Source organism: Aotus nancymaae, unplaced genomic scaffold, assembly GCF_030222135.1.
Source record: "Aotus nancymaae isolate 86718 unplaced genomic scaffold, 86718_ANA_hifiasm-v0.15.2.pri h1tg000021l, whole genome shotgun sequence".
In the NCBI taxonomy this organism is placed as follows: domain Eukaryota; kingdom Metazoa; phylum Chordata; class Mammalia; order Primates; family Aotidae; genus Aotus; species Aotus nancymaae.
The window spans coordinates 24400174-24422278 of NW_026988433.1; the positions used below are offsets into that span (position 1 = coordinate 24400174).

A 22105-nucleotide genomic window follows, 5' to 3' on the forward strand; every position below is an offset into this window, starting at 1 on the left:
CTGCTGGAATCTTTAAACAGATAACTTTTCAATAAACAGGAAAATGTCAAAATTGTCATTTTTTATGAGATGGAAGTAGAGAGAATAGAGGAACTTTAACATTTACTCAGGTGTTCTGACTGTATTTTATTTGGTTCTGTTGCAATATAAATACCCTGTCTTGTCTGCATTTTTCCTCCTAACACCCAACATGTTTCTTATGTAGTTTATAAGGTAAGTTTTCTTTCTTTTCTTTTTTTTGAGATAGAATTTTGCTCTGTAACTCAAGCTGGAGTGCAGTGATGCGATCTTGGTTCACTGCAAACTCTGCCTCCCAATTTAAAGTGATTCTCCTACTTCAGCCTCCCAGGTAACTGTGATTACAGGTGTGCGTCACCATGCCCAGCTAATTTTTGTATTTTTAGTAGACAGGGTTTCACCATGTTGGCCAGGCTGGTCTCGAACTTCTGACCTCAGGTGATCCACCTGTCTCGGCCTCCCAAAGTGCTGGGATTGCAGGCGTGAGCCGCCACACCCAGCCCTTTTCTTTTGTATTTTGTTTTTTGAGACTTGGTCTTGCTCTGATACCCAGGCTGGAGTGCCGTGGCATGATCATGGCCCACTGCAGCCTTGACTTCCTTGGCTCAAGCAATCCTCCCACCTCAGCCTCCCAAGTAGCTGGGACCACAGATGTGTACCACAACATCATGCCTGGCTAATTTTTGTATTTTTTGTAGAGATGGGGCATCTCTCTATGTTGCTTGGGCTGGTCTCGACTCCTGGGCTCAAGTGATCCTCCTGCCCTGGCCTCCCAGAGTGCTGGGAGTATAGCTGTGAACCACCGTGCCTGGCATATAAATTTTCTACATTTAACTTCACTTGGTAGTATTATAAGAAGCATGCTTTTACACTCTCCTGGAGGTTGAGGATTATCAGCTGACAAATAAGCCGAAGGTTTTATTGTAAGAGTGTAAATTTTCTCTGACATATAAAGCCCTTAAACCATAGAGGTAGACCTTATTTTTACTTGTTCTTAGTTAAAATGTTCACCCAACATGTAAGAAAAATTTTAGGCCAGGCACGGTGGCTCACACCTTTAATTCTAGCACTTTGGAAGGCTGAGATGGGCCGATCATGAGGTCAGGAGTTCAAGACAATCCTGGCCAATGTGGTGAAACACCATCTCTACTAAAAAAAACAAAAATTAGCTGGGTGTCGTGGTGTGCACCTGTAGTCCAGCCACTAAGGAGGCTGGAGCAGGAGAATCACTTGAAACCGGGAGGCAGAGGTTGCAGTGAGCTGAGATTGCATCACTGCATTCCAGCCTGGTGACAGAGCGAGACTCCATCTCAAAAACAAAAACAAAAAAATTGTAATTTTTTTTGTTTCCTTAGATGTTAAGTATTATGAATATTAGTTATCAGCTTTTACATTTTATTTGAAGCATAAAACAGGATTATATTTTCTTCTTATTAAAAATTTATTATGATAGTTGCTGGATAGTCAAAACCTGACCCATAATCTTTTAAGTGAAAGCAAGTTTATTAAGAAAGTAAGGGAATAAAAGAATGACTACTGCATAGGCAGAGCAGCCTGTAATCCTCCTTTCTGGCCTTCAATATCACCTGGAGACTTAGTGAGGAAGTTAACTGTACATGTTTCTAAGATAGAGATTTCAACCAACCCCAGAAAGAGCATCTCATAGTTGAGCCTATGCTCTCAACCTATTCTTGCATTGTCTTCAAAGGTTTATCAATTTTAATTATAATAAAAACCATTCTAGAATAGTGCCAGTCTTACTGGAAAATAGGAGTAGAGTGATAAATTACATCTTAAACAGACAAGTAAGGTTTATATTTCCCATGTTTTATAGAGGTTAAAAACCGTGTTGCATTGTCTCCTATTGAAAGTAAATTGGTTGCCAAGCGCAGTGGCTCACGCCTGTAACCCCAGAACTTTGGGAGGCCGAGGCAGGCGAATCATGAGGTCAGGAGATCGAGACCATCCTGGCCATGGTGAAACCCCGTCTCTACTAAAATATAAAAAATTAGCCGGGCGTGGTGGCGCGTGCCTGTATTCCCAGCTACTTAGGAGGCTGAGGCAGGGGAATCGCTTGAATCTGGGAGACCGAGGTTGCAGTGAGCCAAGATCGTGCCACTGGACTTCAGCCCGGCCAAAGAGCAAGACTCCGTCTCAAAAAAAAAAAAAAAAAAGAAAGTAAATTGATTTTGAAACTTGTAAATATTTCTTTGATTTGCTTACTGAATAACTTACTGCTACATCATCTTCCTCTTTATTACTGAGATGATCTTACCATTGCAAGCAAGGGAAAGACCCTATGCAGTTTTAAGAATTTGTACTTAAAAGACCTAATGAGCAAGCAGCTTTTCCAAAGTTGAACCATTCTCTCACAGGACATTTAAAATTATACCTAGTATTTCCTTGGAATTTGTGTCTATTGTGTTCAGGATTTTTTCATTTACTCTTTTGGTTTTTTTTTTTTTTGAGAATTAGATCCTTTATAAAATGCTTTAGTTTTAGGATGACATTTTGTTATCTAATTTATGATTTGATTAGTTTGGGACAGGATAGTTGAAAATAGAACTCGTAGGTTTGATGGTATGCCATCTTAATTTGGAAATTTATAACAATTTTTAAAGTGGTAAAACACTAATACCATTTGATGATGCAGACAGCTCTCTTAAGAAAAGGAAGTTTTTATGTTTGGGATAGTTCCCATTTTTTCCTTTGTTTACAGAGAAATTAAACTGTAGAAATACCATGCTGAAATGAGAGAACATAAAATTTTGTAAAGGGTCCTTGATAAGTGGTGCTGGTTCTCTTATATGAAAATTCTACTCTTAGCCCATAATCAGCAGGGACTTGCTTAGGTTTTCTCCTTGGGTAGGGAAATCTATTACTGGGCCCTCAAATAATAATTGCTAACATTTATTAGACAGTATGTACTATGCTTCAGATTGTATGCTGAGTACATTATAGTTATTTTAAAAAACAGTTTTGAGATATAATTCACATACTATACAATTCACTCATTTAAAGTGTAGAGTTCAGTAGTTTATAGTATATATGTAATCAAATAATCTGCAACTATTAACACAGTCAACTTTAGAACATTTTCATTACTCAAAAGAAACATACCAGGCATAGTGGCTCATGACTGTAATCCAAGCAGTTTGGGAGTCTGAGGTGGAAATATTCCTTGAAGCCAAGAATTAGTTAGAGACCAGCCTGGGCAACATGGTGAGACCCCATCTCTACCAAAAAAAAAAAAAAAATAGCCTGGTTGGCTGGGCGTGGTGGCTCACGCCTATAATCCCAGCACTTTGGGAGGCTGAGGTGGATGGATCACCTGAGGTAAGGAGTTCAAGACCAGCCTGGCCAATATGGGGAAACTCTGTCTCTACTAAAAATAGAAAATATTAGCCAGGCATGGTGGCAGGCACCTGTAATCCCAGCTTCTCGGGAGGCTGAGGCAGGAGAATTGCTTGAACTTGGGAGGTGGAGGTTGCAGTGAGCTGAGATTGCACCATTGTTATACCAGCCTGGGCAACAAGAGTGAAAACTCCACCTCAAAAAAAAAAAAAAAAAAAAATTAGCTTGATGTGGTGGCGTAAGCTTGTGATCTCAGCTACTTGGGATGCTGAGGCGAGAGGATTGCTTGAGCTCAGAAGTTTCAAGCTGCTATGAGCTATGACTGAACCACTGTACTGAGTACAGAGTGAGATTGTTTCTAAAAATAATAATAAATAAATATTTAAAAAAAAAAAAAAGAAATGGGCTGGGCATGGTGGCTCATGCTTGTAATCCCAGCACTTTGGGAGGCTGAGGCAGACAGATCATGAGATCAGGAGTTCGAGACCAGCCTGACCAACATGGTGAACTACTAAAAATAAAAAAATTAGCTGGGTGTGGTGGCACATGCCTGTAATTCCAGCTACTGAGGAGGCTGAGGCAGGAGAATCGCTTGAACCCTGGAGGCAAAGGTTGCAGTGAGCTGAGATTGCACCACTGCACTCCAGCCTGTATGACAGAGTGAGACTCCATCTCAAAAAACAAAACAAAAATAAATAAAAAAGAAAGAAAAAGAAATGAAGAAATGTTATACTCTTAAGATTTAGCTATCACCTTGTATTACCCTATTTCCCTCCTACCCCACAGCTCTAAGCAACCATGAATCTACTTTATGTCTCTCTAGATTTGCCTATTCTGGATTTTCATATAAATGGAATAACAGTATGTAGATTTTTGTGACTGCTTTCTTTTCATTTATAATGTTTTCAGGATTCATCCAAGTTGTAGCATGTATTAGTACTTCATTCCTTTTTATTTATTTATATTCTGTTGTACAGGTAATATCACATTTTGTTTATCCATTAGATACAATGGATAGTCTGTATTTGGGCTGCTTCTACCCTTTGGCTATTGTGAATAATGTTGCTATGAAGACTCATGTACAAGTATTTGTTTGACTACCTGTTTTCAGTTCTTATACCTAGGAGTGGATTGCTGGGTCTTTACGGTAATTCTTTGTTTAATTGTTTGAGGATCTGCCAGACTTTTCCACATCAGCTGCAACATTTTGCATTCCCACCAGCAGTGTAGGAGGGTTCTGATTTCTCTACATTCTCATCAACCCTTGTTATTCTCAGAATTTTTGATTTTAGCCATCCTAGTGGGTATGAAATAGTCTCTCATTGTGGTTTTGATTTTCGTTTCCCCAGTGATTAATGATGTCCAGCAACTTTTCATGTGTATTGGACATTTGTATACCTTCTTTGAAAAATGTCTATTCAAGTCCTTTGACTCATTTTTAAATTGGACATTTTTATTATTGAATTGTAGGAGTTCTTTATATATCCTAGATATAAGTGCCTTATCAGATACAAGATTTGCAAAATTTTCTCCTACTCTATGAATTGTCTTCGATTTCTTGATAGTGTCCTTTGAGGCACAAAAGTTATAAATTTTGATGGAATCCAATTTTTCTAATTTTTCTTTTATTGCTTGTGCTTTTGGTGTCGTATCTTAGAATCCTTTGCCAAATCCAAGGCCATGAAGATTTACTCCTGTTTTCTTCTCAGAGTTTTATAGTATTAGCTCTTATATCTAAGGCTTTGATCTATGTTGAGTTAGCTATTTTATATATTGTCCCAGTACCATCTGTTGAGAAGAGTTTTTCTATTGAATTGTCTTGGCACTCTTGTTGAAAATCAGTTGACCAAAGATATATGAATTTACTTCTGGACTTTAATTATATTCCATTGATATATATGTCTATCCTTATTCCAGTACCACACTGTCTTGTCAGTTACTGTTGTTAGTGAGGTAAGTTTTGAAATCAGGAAATAGTAGTCTTCCTAACTTGTTCTCCTCTTTTTCCCCCAAGGTCATTTGGGTATTTTTGGATCCCTTGCAGTTCCAATCAATCCCTTCATCCACTTTATAGAGAATTCATCTGGAAGTCTGATAGGAATTGCATTAAATCTATATCTTAGTTTGAGGAATATTGCCATCTTAATGCTAAGTCTTCTGATTTATGAACATGGGATCTCTTTTCATTGATTTGTGTCTTTAATTTCTTTCAACAAATGTTTTAAGTTTTCAGAGTACGAGTCTTTCACATCCTTGATTACGTTTATTTCTAAGTATTTTATTTTTGATGTATTGTGAGTGGAATTGTTTTCTTAATTTCACTTTTGGATTGTTTGTTACGAGTTTATAAAATATGGCTAGGCACGGTGGCTCACGCCTGTAATCCCAACACTTTGGGAGACCAAGACAGGAGGATCACCTGAGGTCGGGAGTTTGAGACCAGCCTGACCAACATAGCAAAACCCCATCTCTACTAAAAAGACAAAATTTTAGCCGGTATGGTGTAGTCCCAGCTACTCAGGAGGCTGAGACAGGAGAATCGCTTGAACTGGGGAGGCGGAGGTTGTAGTGAGCTGAGATTGCACCACTGCACTCCAGCCTGGGTGACAGAGCAAGACTCCGTCTCAAATATATATATATTTGATTTTTGTATATTAATCTAGTATCCTGCAACCTTACTGAACTTACTAGTTCTTTTAGTGGATTCCTTAGGATTTTCTGTATATAAAATCATATCTTATGCATACAGAAATAGTTTTACTTCTTTCTTCCTTATCTGAATGTCACGTATTCCTTTTCCTTCCCTAATTGCCTTGCCCTAACCTGTACTACGATCCTGAAGCGAAGTGGCAAGGGTGGACAAGCTTGTTGTATTCTTGATCTCAGGGGGAAGGCATCGTTCACCGTTGAATATTGAGTTTGCTGTGGTATTTTCATGGATGCCCATTATCAGGTTGAGAAAATTTCCTTTTATTCCTAGTTTCTTGAGTGTTTTATTGTGAAAGGGTATTTAATTTTGTCAAATACTTTTTTGTTTGTTTGTTTGTTTCAGAGTCTTGCCCAGGCTGGAGTGCAGTGGTGCTATCTTGGCTTACTGCAACCTCTGTCTCCTGGGTTCAAGCAATTCTCCTGCCTCTGCCTCCCAAGTAGCTGGGCTTATAGGCGTCTACCACCATGCCTGGCTCATTTCTGTATTTTTAGTAGAGATGGAGTTTCACCATGTTGCACAGGCTGGTCTTGAACTTCTGACCTCAAGTGATCCACCTGCTTTGGCTTCCCAGAGTGTTGCGATTATGGGCATGAGCCACCGTGCCCAGCCTCAAATGCTTTTCCTGTATCTGAGATAACTGTGTGATTTTTTTCTTCTATTGATATAATGTGTTATGTTAATTGATTTTTAGATGTTGGCCCAACCTTGCATTTCTGGAAAAAAATCCCACTTGATTGTGGTGTATAATTCTAATTCTTTTTCTATGTTGCTTGATTTGGTTTGCTGGTATTGTTGAGGATTTTTTGCTTCTGTATTCATAAGAGATACTGGTCTGTAGTTTTCTTGAGATGTCTTTGTTTGATTTTGGTATCAGGATAATATTGGCCTGATATAATTAGTTTGGAAGTATTCCCTTCTTCTCTGTCTTTGGAAACATTTGTAATTAGTATTTTTTAAAAGTTTGGTAGACTTCAGCAGTGAAGTCATCTGGGTCTGGTTTACATTCCTTTTTTTTTTTTGAGATGGAGTTTCACTCTCTTGCCCAGGCTGGAGTGCGGTACAGTGGCACGATCTCAGCTCACTGCAACCTCTGCCTCCCAGGTTCAAGTGATTCTCGTGCTTCAGCCTCCTGAGTAGCTGGGACTACAGGCATGTGCCACCACGCCCGGCTAGGTTTTTTATTTTTAGTAGAGATGGGTTTTATCATGTGGCCCAGGCTGGTTTCAAACTCCTGACCTCAAGTGATCCACCCACTTCGGCCTCCCAAAGTGCTGGGATTACAGGTGTAAGCCACCATTTCCAGCCTACACTCTTATTATAGGTATCATTCCCTTCATTTTGTAGATGGGAAACTGACTTTTAGAGAAGTTAAGTAATTTGCTAATATGAATCTTGATTATCTTATGTCAGTTACTAGGATGACAACAGTAGCTAGTATTTATTGAGTGATTAATTTTGTGTATCTAGCCATATAAGGTATAGCATAAGAATCTCCTGCCACCATCCCATCACCAATTGATCGTTTAATGATCACTTCAACTTTACATGCATTGTACCCATTTTGCATAGAGAATTTGACACTTAATGGAGATTTAGTGACTTGCTGTACTGTACCATGGCCAGGAAGTAAATGGTACAGCTATGCTTCTCACTTATGAGGCTGTCTGACTCTGGAGTTTGCTCTCTTAATTGCTATTCTCTGTTTTGTGCCTGGAGGGCCTGAGACATTCTGTGCAAGAAAAGCAGCTATGCCACATGTGCACAGCTGAGCCCAGATCAGATTTGACCCTGGAAGTGAATGGGTTCACACTGCCCTTCAAGCTCTGCTTAGACATACAGCACAGCACTGTGGAAGCACTGGCTTTTCTTACTCTTTCTGCTCTGTAGCTAACATTCTACTCTGTGATTGTAGCAAAAGAACTTCTATATCATTCTGTCTACAAGTATTTAGGATGAAAATAAGTATGCATAATATGGTAATAACTAATAACTTTTTTTTTTGAGATGGAGTCTGACAATGTTGCCCCGGGCTGGAGTGCAATGGTGTGATCTCGGCTCACTTTAACCTCCGCTTCCCAGGTTCAAGCAGTTCTCCTTCCTCAGCCTCCGGGGTAGCTGGGATTACAGGCGCGCCACCACGCCTGGCTAATTTTTTGTATTTTTAGTAGAGACAGGGTTTCACTATGTTGGCCAGGCTGGTCTTGAACTGAACTCATGATCCACCTGCCTTGGCCTCCCAAAGTGCTGGGATTACAGGCATGAGCCACCACACCTGGCGTGGAAATAACTTTCTGAGGTATTTTAGTGTGTATGTCAGCCAGAAGATTGTATAGTATCTTTCAATGAAGACAAATCTTTTTACATATTTATATTAATCCTCATATTTTTGTGAGGTTAGATGGTATCTGGCCTATTTGAGTGAAGAGGAAAAATTGTCTCTTTTTTTAAGTGAGAGGCTTTCCTCAAATATCCATTCACATTTAAAGTGAGCTTCTAAAAGCTGACCTTTTGCCTGTGTAGGTGGAGGGGCACATTGAATGGTGGACCTCACTGAGGGCAGTGATGTCTGATCTCTTATGGGTGGGGCAGGTGGTATCTTGGAAGCCAGGAGGAACAAGGGGCTGGAGGCCCCACTGTGTAGAACCAGGCTGTCAGTGAGGTACCTGTTCACACCTATACTGGGTGTCATCCAGTCCAGGGCCTGCAGTCTGGCCTTTCCTGGCTTCTGCTGGGGAGAGGGCAGGCCAGTACCCTGGTTGTGAAGCCCTGGATGGAGGAGATCTGGGTGTCCAGCTGTTCCTAATTCGGGCTTTCAGTCATTTTCTCTGCAGCCCCTCTCTCACATCCCTATCTTCAGAGACACACAATTTCTCCTTGGAGTGTTCTGGGGATTCACAGTGGACCTCAATGTCCTTCTTGTGAACTCCTCCTGGGACTTGGCTGAGTAGAGGACACTCACACTTCAGTCATTTAAACGTGCACGACAACTTTCCATCTTCCAAGAGTTTGTTATCACATTTGCTGTCTTGTAGGCTCCTTTCCAGTCCTCTTGTCCTTTCATATTTTTACCTGCTTTTATTTTTTGCTTTCATTTTAGTGAGATTTTAGGAAGGAGTGGAGATAAATGCTGTTCGTGTTTCTTTTGTAAGTTACTTCTTCATGTCCTTTGCCTAATTTTCTGTTGAGTTTTAATTGTATGAATTTGTAAGAACGTTTTATTTATGAAGGATGTTAACTGACATGGTACAGTCCTTTTTTCTTCTACATTAATTTACTTTTGAAACACTTGCTTGAAGATGCTGGTGGGGATTGCAGTTTCTGTAACTTGTACAGATGGTTGCAGATGGTTGGGTGGGGAAGTGGATCCTGAGACCAGCTGGCTGTACGTTGGCTTTTGTATGGATGTGCTTTCCTTTTGCCTTTCACCACTTCATGGATGCTGCCTTACCTAACTTATGCTTGAGAAGTATTCATACTGATTCCGAAATAAAGGGCCCTGGCCCGTATCATTTGCTGTCTCCTTTACTAAGGACTCAAAATGTATGGTCCTGGTAGTCAGCTGGGAAGGTCTGGCAATAACAGCTGGGCTGAGGAACGTGGATGCTCAATTGCCTGCCAAGGGTCTGTTACTTCAGCCCAGCTACATGCCCCCAGCATTGGAGAGAGGCCACTTTCACACATGCCTAGGAGAAGGGAAAGAGACTCTGGCAAAAATAAATTCTGTCTCTGCATTTAGCAATGGGCTCAGGGCCGTGAGGAAGGGAATTAGAGGAAAGGAATTAGTAACAGCCCACCATGTGTCCCATCTGACATGAGTGGACAGGTGTTAGCTCTCCTCTGTATATGAGGATCTGATTTTCAGCTGAGTTGTCAATATTGAACCATGTTCCATTTCCATTTAGATTTTTATCCAGGCCCCTTCTGTCTAACCAACATGAACAGAATGTCCTACAGTAGCACATAGGAAAATTACACTGGGTGCAATTTAGGAAACCTTAATCAGGGAGGGTTGGTGATCCAAAAGCACAAAGCTTTCAGTGTCTATCAGACAGTTTAGTGGAATTTGGAGGCTGAAAAGACACATAAGGAAGTTTAGGAACCTAGCTCTGTGTCACCTCCCCTCCCCAGAGTCCCTGGTATACTAGGGAAGTGGCTGTGGTAGATGATCAACTCAGTGAAAACCCAGCCTGGTTTTGTTTCCTCTCCATAATAGCTCCTGCATTTTTCCTTTCTTCTGTCCCAACTGTTACTGCTACATCACTCCAGGCCTTCCTCAAGTCTGATTTACTGTCAGATAGCCTCCTAGCCCAGTACCTGTCTTTGAGCTTGTTCCTATCTAAGCTGTCCAGTGTGCTTCTGCCAGATTTACTGTCATCCTAAACATTACTTTGATCATGTTGCTTTCAATTTAAATACTTTCGGTCTTCTTTTCCCAGACCTAGCTCTTACCTGTTAGGCTGCTTTAGGCTGACTTTTCCTGTTCCTCACTGTGTAGCCTTTAGCACTAGGCAGTTTGGTAGTGAGTTGCTCTGATTATTACATCTGTGTTAGAAGGAGATTAGAAGGCTTTTGAAGTCAAGGGTGATAGCTGTGTCTTTTGAATTCCTCCCATAGTTGGTCTTGTTGAAACACTCTGGGGAATAGACATAATTCTCAGACAACAGAGTGCTGATGTCTAGGGAAAATGTTTACAAACTGAAAATTACCTTGGCAGGCTGAGGACAAAGCCACAAAATCATAACTTGTTTTTGGGTTCTTTCTTCAGCCTCACCTCTACTGGAAAACTTCACTTTGGAGTTTTCTTATGTATAAAAGGGGAGGGGTTGAAGTGCATTATCTGTCAGTTCCCACCCAGCCCCGAAGGCTAACTTTCTTTAATTCTTTGCCTTAATCTTTCCATTGAAATTAAAACTGATGAGCTGTTTCTGGATCTTGAATTAGGATTTTTTCATTTCTTTGTAATTCTTTCCCTGACGCATTTTGCAGTTGTCTCTGGGTATGTGCTGCTAAAAGAAATTTGGATTGCAATTTGGCTACTTTTTAGGAGAGTAGACAAAATCCCATTCCATTCTGTTTTTCCTACTTGGAGCTTTTCATTTGTAAAAGTAGAGCTTTCAGTTTGGTGCGTAATTCTAACATAATGCTCACTCTTTCTTTGCAGGCACGATGAGGCGAGTGGTACGACAGAGCAAGTTTCGGCATGTATTTGGGCAAGCGGTGAAAAATGACCAGTGCTATGATGACATCCGGGTTTCTCGTGTGACCTGGGATAGTTCCTTTTGTGCTGTCAATCCCAGATTTGTTGCCATAATCATAGAAGCAAGTGGGGGAGGAGCGTTCCTTGTTCTCCCTCTGCACAAGGTAAGTAATTTGACCGTCCATTCTGGTAGACACCCTCTGGTAGTCTCCATATTTTTTCCTTAATAGATTGACAGTTCACCAAGAATTGTATTTGTGAAACCATTAGACTCTGATGTAATTGAGGTTAAGTTCCACATGCCTTACTAACCACATCAATTTTTCTCTAACAGAGAATCATTAAATAGAATAGTGACCTCTGTTCTGGGCATGCCCTCTATGGATGAAAAAATTATTATGATGATGTTGTGAGCATGGACAGGCATAGGAATTTTAAGATTCGGTTCTTAATCATCCACTTTTCTTTTTTTTTTTTTTTTTTTTTTTTGAGACGGGGTTTCACCATGATGGCCAGGCTGGTCTTGAACTCCTGGCCTCAGGTGATCCACACATCTCGGCCTCCCAAAGTGCTAGGATTACAGGCGTGAGCCACCGCGCCCGGCCAATCATCCACTTTTCACAAAAATTTCTCTTTTAGAGTGCAGTTGTAAAAACAGGCTTTTATTCCAAAGTAAAGTTTTTAAAACAGTTACATTTTCAAATGGGCAGAAAATTGTAAGATAATATTCTCTTTTTTTGTGAAATCATAAGGATGAGCCTTTTTTTGAATAGTAAGTGCAACAAGAACTCAAGAAAATGTCCTCAATACAAATTTCAATTCTGGACAGTAATAAGTTTCAGTATAGGATTTAAACAGTGTTAACAAGTGGCAGAGATAGAATCTTTAATGAGAATGGTTCTATGTGTCCTTCAATGTCAGTGGGGTTCCAAGCCCTCCTCCTTCCTTTATCCTCCCAGAGAGCCTGCTCCAAGGTGGGAGATTAGATAGGAATTTTGTGCATTTGCTGACCAATCATGAATACTGCAGATCAAAATCTGTAGTTATTTTATCAGCAAATCCCAGAGTTGCAAATAATGAAGAAAAAAAGCTGTGAAGAGGGTTTAGAAACAGTTGTTTTCTAGTTAGCTTTTAGGAGGAAAATGAGTTTGGTGAGTCCTGAGCTCCAATGATAAGGGCTCGATACTGGTGAGGATGCAGATGTTGAGTCGTATGACAGCTGTTTCCACTCTGCTAAAAGCAGCAGAGGAAGTGGATCCCTGCTGTGTCTGAGCCCCTTATATTAAGAGTGCATCTCATCACAATGGACCATGTGATTCTGAGAGTGGCTACAATAAAGTGAATTTCTGTCAAAGGGTTTTTTCCCATTGTATGTTGATGTTTTTTCCTTGGGAAAACTCTCATTGGGAAAATGTCCAATTCTCTTGGACTTTTGTTTCAGAGATGCTGTTGATGAACTTTTTTTTATTATAACATCTAATTTTTACTTCAGTGGCCAGATAGATAACACAATAGAACCATCTCCTGACAGAAGGGAGATAGATGCCTTTGGGGAACAAATTTGATGCAGTGTTTTCAAATGTACCTTCTTATTGGCGAAGATGAATCTTTTGATTAAGTTGAAAATTTATTTTCTATTTGGATACTTTTATTTCTATGGAAAAAGTTGTTTTTGAGTGGCAAATAAGTACACTCAAGGCATTTGATCTCCACATTGTTTTAGCTTATTCCTTCACCAAGAGCAAGGAACATTTGGAAACTTGACATTTTACTGGCGGGTTTTGTGGTAGCCAGCTGAGAAGACAGCCATAGCTTGTCAGCTAAGGTCAGACACTGGAGCACCATGATCTGTTTTGGAGTTAAGAGTTTTTATTTCCCCTTTTATTAACTGAGGGATACATTTAAGACTTTTTTTTTTCTTTCAAAGAAATGGAACAAGCCAATTAAGAAGCACAAAATAGACTTATGAATGACTAATCTTCCTCTGAATTCAGATATTTCCTTTCAACTTCCACATCCACAAAAGGTTCTGTGAATTCATCTTTGCTTTTACAAACCATGAGAAACTGAGTTTCACTTATTCCATTTGAGGGAGCCCTGTATGCGGTACTGAGCTAACTGATCTTATGATTTGTTTTTCCGTTGTATTCAATGACCTACACTTAATGAATATGTCCTTGTATTTTGCTCTTTAACCAGCATTAAGGGAACTAGGATAGAGTAAGTTGCTTTATAAATTGTCATGTTTAGATGAGTTGTTGCTTTTTGGAGGAGCATCAAGGGTCTTTCTCAGGCTATAATACTGTCTGTGTGGCTTTGCTCCTTAAATATTAGTTTGTTTTAGAGGAGGTGATGTTGTTATAAGCTAAGCCCTGTGACAGCCATTGGAAATAAGATCAATACTTGGGTTTCTATAATTGTTAGGTTTATGTGTTCTATGTGAGATTTTTGTGTATTAAAGTGTGTTTATTTAGCTCTTAGCGTTAGTATGACGTAGAGGAAAGAATATAAATCTAGGAATTGATGAGCTGTGGAGTTCAGTCCTGGCTCAGTCACTGACTTGTAGTAGGACATGGATGTGTCTCTTTATCCTTCCTCTCCTCCGTTTCTCTCTCTCTGACATAAGCAGCTGTGTATAAAAGTTATTTTCTGGCCGGGCACTGTGGCTCACGCCTGTAATCCCAACACTTTGGGAGGCTGAGGCGGGTAGATCGCCTGAGGTCAGGAGTTCGAGACTAGCCTGGCTAACATGTTGAAAACCCGTCTTTACTAAAAATACAAAAATTAGCGGGACATGGTGGCGCACACTTATAGTCCCAGCTACTCTGGAGGCTGAGGCAGGAAAATCACTTGAACCTGGGAGGCGGAGGTTGCAGTGAGCCAAGATCATGCCACTGTACTCTAGCCTGGGCGACAGAACAAGACTCCATCTCAAAAAGTAAAAAAAAAAAAAAAAGTTATTTTCTGCCTTGGTAATTCTAGATGATGTCAGAAATGCTTCTCACTTCCCATGATTCTCAGTTATGAAGTGATTTCCAGTTTAGCTGTTCAGCAAAGAAAACACTTTTGTTCCATTTTTTCCCCCCAATTCAATGTATAACTTTGGAAAGTAGATGCCTTTTTACTCCTGGCTGCTTTTTCACTAAGGCAAGGCTGACCCCAGCAAAGAGGAGTGGTCCTGTGGTCCCTCATGACAGTTGTGCCTGGGTAGCTCTCAGAAGGATCTGCTATGGCAGGGCGTGGCCCATGAGCCCTGGAGCGTCAGGTGACATTCGCCTTTCTTCTGAGTTGCTGTTCCTACCTTAGATACTGGCTGGTTAACAGGCATCAGTAGCTGGTAGAAAATAGAACCATCTTCCATGTTGTCAGAAAACCTACATTTCTTTATGGAGCTGATGGCCTTCTTGATAGCTACCTTATAATTTTGGCATAGTCATGAATATTTGAATAATGGTTATACATTTTACAGTTGATATTTGTTTATACAATATGAGTGAGTCTTCATATGCAATTAGTTGGTTTGATTGTCGTAAGCTGAGTACCTGCTGTGTGCCAGCATCTGTGCGCTTCAGGAGCACTTGTGTCTAGGAAAGCATCCTAGCAGATTGCTGGTACTGAGGTATTTGACTCCTCGTTAGAAGTATAGCCTCAGAAGAAATATGATGGGAACCCCAACTATGTGGTGAACCCATTAATCCCTTTTCAGTACAGGGCTTAACAATACAGGGCTCTTTACCCTGGAAAAGAGATTCCTACAACTTCAGTGTCTTGGCAACTATGAAATAGTTTTATCATGAGGTGTTGCTTTGGTTTAAAAGCAAAGAAAAACTAAATTCCCAACTATAATATGAAGTTATGTTTGAAATCAAGATAGCAAGAAATTATGCTCTAGGTGTGTGTTAGGCTCCAACATATATTGTTAGCAGCTTGGGATAATTTTAGAAACGAACCTTAAGAGATGGGTATGGTTTTTAATCGTTATCTCATGGGCTTCTGAGAATGTTTTCCCCTTTTTGTTTCTGGTTATAGACAGGCAAGTTAGTTTTGGTGATACATTTGGGATTCTGTACATAATAATATTGAATATGTACATGTTGGAATTAAGGTGAATTATGACCCTTTCAAAAAGGCTCCCATTTGAAAACATGGTTTTCCATGAATTTCTTTTGTAAAGCTCTTTAGTGTTAGCAGTGAATAAGGTGTGTTATTGCAACTTCATGAGGCTTATTGTTAGATTCTAGAAGAATATAAAATAAGTTAGACATGGTCTCTGTCTTCCAGGACTTAAAATCTAAAGTGAAAAGAGTAATAGGGATAAATACATCAAAACACATGCATATACAAAGACACATAGACATGCAGCAAGCAGCACACTTAAGAATGAATGTGTGCTATTTTAAGCATATGGTTTATGAGGTTTTTGTTACGAAGATTTTATTAGGGAAAGTGGGATTTTTGAAGAGGTCACTCACTGCTGGAGGAATATGGAAAGTCCTCAGTACTGAGGTGGGGTGATTTAGATTAGCACACGTGATTCCCGTTGTCTTTTGTAATGCTTCTGTCAAGCTGTGGCTTGCCACTCTGCTATGACTTTTCAAGGTGTGGCGTAGTGCATTTACTTATTCCTTAGTTCTTCAGAGGATGAATAATAGCAGTTTTGCTGAACACAGGTTGGCTTTGTGGTTTTGGCTATGAGGGATACTTTTTTCTTCTTGCCACATCTCACAAGCTGTCTTGGCTCAGAAGCACACAAGTGTTCAGCCCTCTGTGTAATCTACCATGTTGTCATGAATAAGCCTTTTTTTGTGTGGAGTAGCCATACTAGTGATGTAGATAAAACTGAGACATTTCCTCCCTATTGTGAACCATGGAGACTCATACATACCAGTGTTTCTGGATAGATACACACACAACCTCCCCTCCCAACATACTTCATATCACAACAAGCCTGTAAATCCTGTCTTAAACAAGTAAGAGTGGGAGGAATCTGTTAGAATTATATGCTCTTGATCTCTTGACATACACTTGGGTGGAGGATGCAAACTAGATGGCTCCTGTCTTCCTAAATTGCTTGCTTTCTTCCCTAAGTATTGTGAAGTACTGTGAAGCAACTTTGGTGAATTGGAGTGATGCCTGATTTTACCCTCACAGTAACTACCTGGGACAAGAGCTCTGCTCTGGCCAGGATGGGATGGGTATGGCCAGATCTCTGTTAGCTTTTTGGGTCGTGATCTCTTCCTCTCTACCATGAGCTCCTTTGTTGTAGCTGTGTGGTATTTTCTTATATACAACTGTGTTTCTCCTATTTATTTTAGGAGCTGTGTGTGGGAATATTTGGGATCTTGCTTTATTTATGTCTGTGAACCATTTTCAACTCATTTTGCAGTCTTTTTCATCTAGGTTTTTATGAAAGAATTTAGCTCCGCAGAAAATCATTCGAATGACTTTTTTTTAGTTACCCAAGGATGATACATAGCCATTGTCTTCTAGATGCATAGGATGGAAAAGAGCTTATTGCCTATAATAGCATAGATTAGGGCATTAGGACTTTAATTTCTTATAGAACCTAGGTTGGTGAGGGCTGCTTTAGAATGTTTCTGTCATGTTTATTGAGGAAGAGATCTTGAGGCAGTTCAGTCAGTATTACACTAATGATGATACTTGGTGGTCTCTTCTTACTGTTCAATATCCAGCTCAGATGTTGCCTTTGATTATTTACTGAAACAGAGGAAAATCATCCATTCAGTTCTCTTAGTTGCTTCTTCATACCACTAGTACCATAGGCTGCATTATCACGTTATTAAAATTATTTTCTTGTTCACTTAACAGATGGAGGGAATAATTAGACTTACATGCTCTTGTTCTCTTGACTCACTTGGATAGAGGATGCAAACTGGGTGGCTATGTATACGGTAGCCTTCTGTGCAGGTTCTCCAAAAACTTGCCTTACTATGTTGTGGTAGGTAGCCTCTCACATTAAATAGGGCTGGCCTGTGTGTCCATAGGGTATGGTGGAATTGATGCAGTATGAATTCTGAGACTAGTTCATAAAAGCCCACTGGCTTCCACTTTGTCTTTTTTGGAGCTGCCATGTTGTAAGGATCTCCAGCAGCTCTGTGGCAAGGTCCGTAGGGCCTCCTGATGACTGCCAGCACCAACTTAACCAACCATGCGATGAGCCATCTTGAAAGTAGATCCTGCAGCCCTAGTCAAGCCATCAGATGACTGCAGCCCTGGCTTACACTATCTCATGAAAAGCCCTGGGCCAGAGCCACCCAGATAAGCTGTTTTTGAATCCCTGATCCTCAGAAACTGTGTGAGTAATAAATGTTTATTGTTTTAATCAGCTGAGTTTTAGGATAACTTGTTAGCAATTGGTAACTAATACATGTATTCTTAGACTGTATTACTTAACTCATAATGTTAGTTCACACAATTCATATATGAGTAATTCAGAGTGACCTAAAAGGCTTTTGGTAGTTTTGAACACTATATTTCCACCTAGCCTTTAAAAAAAAAATCTACATAGAAATATATCTAGGCCGGGCATGGTGGCGCACACCTGTAATCGAACAGTTTGCAAGGCTGAGGCAGGTGGATCACAAGGTCAGGAGTTTGAGACCAGCCTGGCCAATATAGTGAAATCCCGTCTCTACTAAAAATACAAAAGTTAGCCTGGCGTGATGGCGAGCACCTGTAGTCCCAGCAACTTGGGAGGCTGAGGCGGGAGAATTGCTTGAACCCAGGAGGTGGAGGTTGCAGTGAGCTGAGATCATGCCATTGCACTCCAACCTGGGCAACAGAGCAAGATTGTCTCAAGAAAAACCAAAAAACCAAAATATAATATCTGTATAGATATAAACATTCTTAAATAAGTCCTAAGTGAATAATTGAGGGATTCCTTGCAAATAGCAAGAGAAAGTTATGTTACGTGGCAAGATTTTGTTATCGTTTGTTCCATGGTACCTTCATATAACCTAAAAAATGTGTTATGAGATCATAATCATTATCTCGTACTTAACTTCAATTGTGTTATTAATTTTTACAAAAGAGTGTGCAATGTTAACACTGATGGGACTAAAAGTGATGTTTTATTTTCTTCCTTATAATTACCTGGACTTTAAAAGATTTTTTTACATCTTGAGATTTTGAAAAATATCAGTAATATTACCAGAGCACATACAAAGAGCTAACTATTGCTTAAATGTTTCTGAAATTTAACATGGTACTTTAGAAAAATCACATTCATTCATTCATATACTCATTCATTAGTGCCTGCATGTACAGGGACCTGTGCTGGGATCTTGCTTTTTATTTTATTTTATTTTATTGAGGCAAAGTCTTGCTCTATCACCCAGTGGTGCGGTCTCGACTCACTGCAACCTCCATCTCCCAGGTTCAAGCACTTCTCCTGCTTCAACCTCATGAGTAGCTGGGACTACAGGTATGCACCACCACGCCCGGCTAATTTTTATATTTTTAGTAGAGGCAGAGTTTCACTGTGTTGGCCAGGTTGTTCTCAAATTCCTTATCTCAAGTGTTCCTCCTGCCTTGGCCTCCCAAAGTGGGATTACAGGAGTGAGCCACTGGGTTCTTGCTTTTAAAAAGCTCCAACAGCTGTGCTTGATCTCTCCAGGGGGCACTTTGTAGGTGCATGAAGTGCTCTAGTACAGGTGGTGTGAGAGATCAGTTTCACCATAGGCTCAGGAGGTAAGGAAGACATGACAGAGGAGGTTCAATCTGAATTCAGTTTTTTTTCTCTGTGTAGGAGCTAAAGATGAAACAGAAGAGGAGCCGACCCAACTTTTTTTTTAAATTAAATTTATTTTTATTTTTATTTTTATTTTTGAGACAGAATTTCGCTCTTGTTGCCCAGGCTGGAGTGCAGTGGTGCAATCTCGGCTCACTGCAACCTCTGCCTCCTGTGTTCAAGTGATTCTCCTGACTCAGCCTCCCCAGTAGGTGGGATTACAGGCATGCACCACCATGCCCGGCTAATTTTTGTGTTTTTAGTAGAGACAGGGTTTCTCCATGTTGGTCAGGTTGGTCTCCTGACCACACGTGATTCGCCCTCCTCAGCCTCCCAAAGTGCTGGGATTGCAGATGTGAGCCACTGCGCCCAGCCCAGCCCAGCCCAGCCCAGCCCAATTTTTAAACTGATAAGTTAGTAGAGGGACTCTGTCCCCAGGAGGGCAAAGAGGAGATGGTAGGCACATTCCTCCTTCAGACTCCAGGATCTCTAGGAGTTTAGGTGGATTTTTCTAGTATTGGAGAAATAGAATGTTTGATTGGAAGGGAAACAAATCATTTATGTGTGATGTGAACTACATTATGAGTCAAAAAGAGCTGAAGGATAGCTTTTTGGTAGAAAATCCTGCATTTCTTGACTCTTTTTCTTTCACTTTCTGTGTGAATTTGGCAAAATTGGTATTTTCCTTGATTGTTATGGAGAAAAGAACTAGAGTAAGCACTGTTTTATATTTTAGGGTCACTGTTATAAGTAGATCAACATGACATCTTTCCTTTGTATCATCTTTAGGAAAAAGCAGTGACTTCTGTCATATTGATAGAAATGAGACTGCAGAATGCCAGCAGATTATATGTGGATAGTCCTCTTCATAAACAGTGTCTCCGTTTTTTCACTTGGTAGAGTGGGATCATTCCTCTGTTCTTCAGTTGCAGAAATTGAAGCTCCCAAGTTGAGTGGTTGTCCAAGACTGTGAAGTCATTTGTGGATTAGAATTTAGGTTGCTGAGTCTTTATTTGGTTTGTATATGCATATTTTTAATTTTTTTTTCTACTGAGTGTGAACAGTTGGTTTTTTTTTTTTTTTGGTATAGAAATTGGTCTAGCCGGGTGGTGGCTCATGCCTCTAATCCCAGCACTTTGGGTGGTCGAGGTGGGTGGATCACTTGAGGTCAGGAGTTTGAGACCAGCCTGGCCAACATGGTGAAACCTCATCTCTTCTAAAAATACAAAAATTAACCAGGCGTGGCAGCACGCACCTATAATCCCAGCTACTTGGGAGACTGAGACAGGAGAATTGCTTAAACCCAGGAGGCGGGGCGGAGGTTTCAGTGAGCCGAGATTGTGCCATTGCACTCCAGCCTGGGCAACAGAGCAAGACTCCGTCTCTCTCTCTCTCTCTCTCTCTCTCTCTCTCTCTCTCTCTCTCTCTCACACACACACACACACACACACACACACACACACACACACACACAGAAACTGTGGTCTAATGGACACTGAAACCTTTGCATTCTTTCTCTGGGATTAGAGTTTAATAACAAAACTAACTTGTCAGGGCTTTCATTCTGTCAGCTCAGAGAATTGTCTAAGGTTTGGAAAGTACTTGGTCTATACCATGCCTTGTGAAATACATGGTCTATACACGACAGTGATGAAATCGCAGTAGTTCACATTTGTTGCAGGCTTCCTTTAAGTGCCAGGTGCCATGCTGATAAGTGCCTTCTCTCATGGGCTACTTGAGAGGGAATGGCAGTCTCCTGACAGTGCTTTTCTGTGTGATCCGCAGTCTCTGCCAGCACCTGCTGGATTTGCATTGGCTGCATGTCCGCCTTACTGTGCATTGCTGACAGGCAATTTCCATTTCTACACATTGCGGTACTTTGTTTTAGACAACAGTGGCAATGCCGGTAGCCCTTTGTACAGATGTGGATGTCTGGCACTTGGTAGCTTTGGCGTTATGGGCAGAGGATTTTGTTCAGAGCCAGCCAGTGTCCTGACGTGTCACGGGATGCCCATTCACTTCCTCTTGAAATAAGATTCTGTGTGATGCCTGGAGCACCTTAAACTGTCAAGTGTATGGGCCATGAAAGGCTGGGGGACAGGACTGGGAGGGGTGGAGGATGCAGGGGGGAGGGCACCAGGTGCAGAACAATGACTTCCAAATTATGTCACGAGCTGCCAGCCACACGAGCACGGCCTGGCCTCATTACCACATGAAGTGCCACAGAAGGGCCTTTTCATTTTCTCCTAGTGACTGTGTTTTCCACAATCTTGCCGGGAGGGGTGGGGTGGGCACCCTGCTCACCCCTAGTTAACAATGGAGCACAAAGTCTTGGCAGAAGGAACTTCCCAATGTACCCTGGGGCTATTTTTGATGACAGTGAGTGGCTGTGACTCACTGTGAGTGTGTGCCCTTGCAGATGATGGTTTCCACCCCACCCCCTCCCCTGGAGATGAGCAGGCAGCCTTTGTGCGTTTCCTTGGCCAGCTTCTCTTGCTGCTGCAGTTCACTGATATGTCCACAGCAGCCGGCCCGCAGGCCTGACAGGGCTCTGACAGTGGTTTTTACCATATATGGCCATCAGAGCGCTGTGGCTGTCAGCCGGCCAGGATAATTTCCTTCCTTTCCTTTGATTGGCTGCACGGGTGGTTCAGAGAATGGTGGGATCTGGGAGTGTGTGGCAAAGAGAAGCCACTGAGTCAAGTGCAAAGAACGTTTAACTCTTTCCTGGATTTGTGGAGAGCGCTGATCTGTCGAAGCAGGCAGGCAAGTGCTGCCAGCAAAAGTCCTCAGTGTGTAAACATGGTAACCCCAGTGTGGGAAAGCTGCTGTATCTCAGGTAAAGAAAGATATCTGAATACGGATTACTCTGAAATAAACTCGATGTCATAAGCACATTTCTGCAGTCACGATTTTGCCCAGAAGCCACCTTATAACCACATGTAGCAAATCATCTGTTCCTGCCAAGTTGAATATCTTTGCCAGTTAGGGGTGGGACCTGAGTTGAGTCCAGGGAAGACTGAGCTGAGAGGGCGTGTGATAGAACACATGTCTGCTTTCTTGGAGGAATGGTGAC

General features: G+C 41.0%; 1 protein-coding gene across 2 annotated transcripts in view; it reads left to right on the forward strand.

The window, feature by feature from the left end:
• Positions 1 to 22105, forward strand: part of CORO1C (coronin 1C) — an 86370-nt gene that overhangs the window by 20431 nt on the left and 43834 nt on the right. For both annotated transcript variants that reach the window (XM_012469140.2, XM_012469136.2), the window contains exon 2: positions 11244 to 11443. In XM_012469140.2, the coding sequence (XP_012324563.1) occupies positions 11249 to 11443 (195 nt within the window). In that variant the 5' untranslated portion in view covers positions 11244 to 11248. The remainder of the gene's footprint in view (positions 1 to 11243; positions 11444 to 22105) is intronic.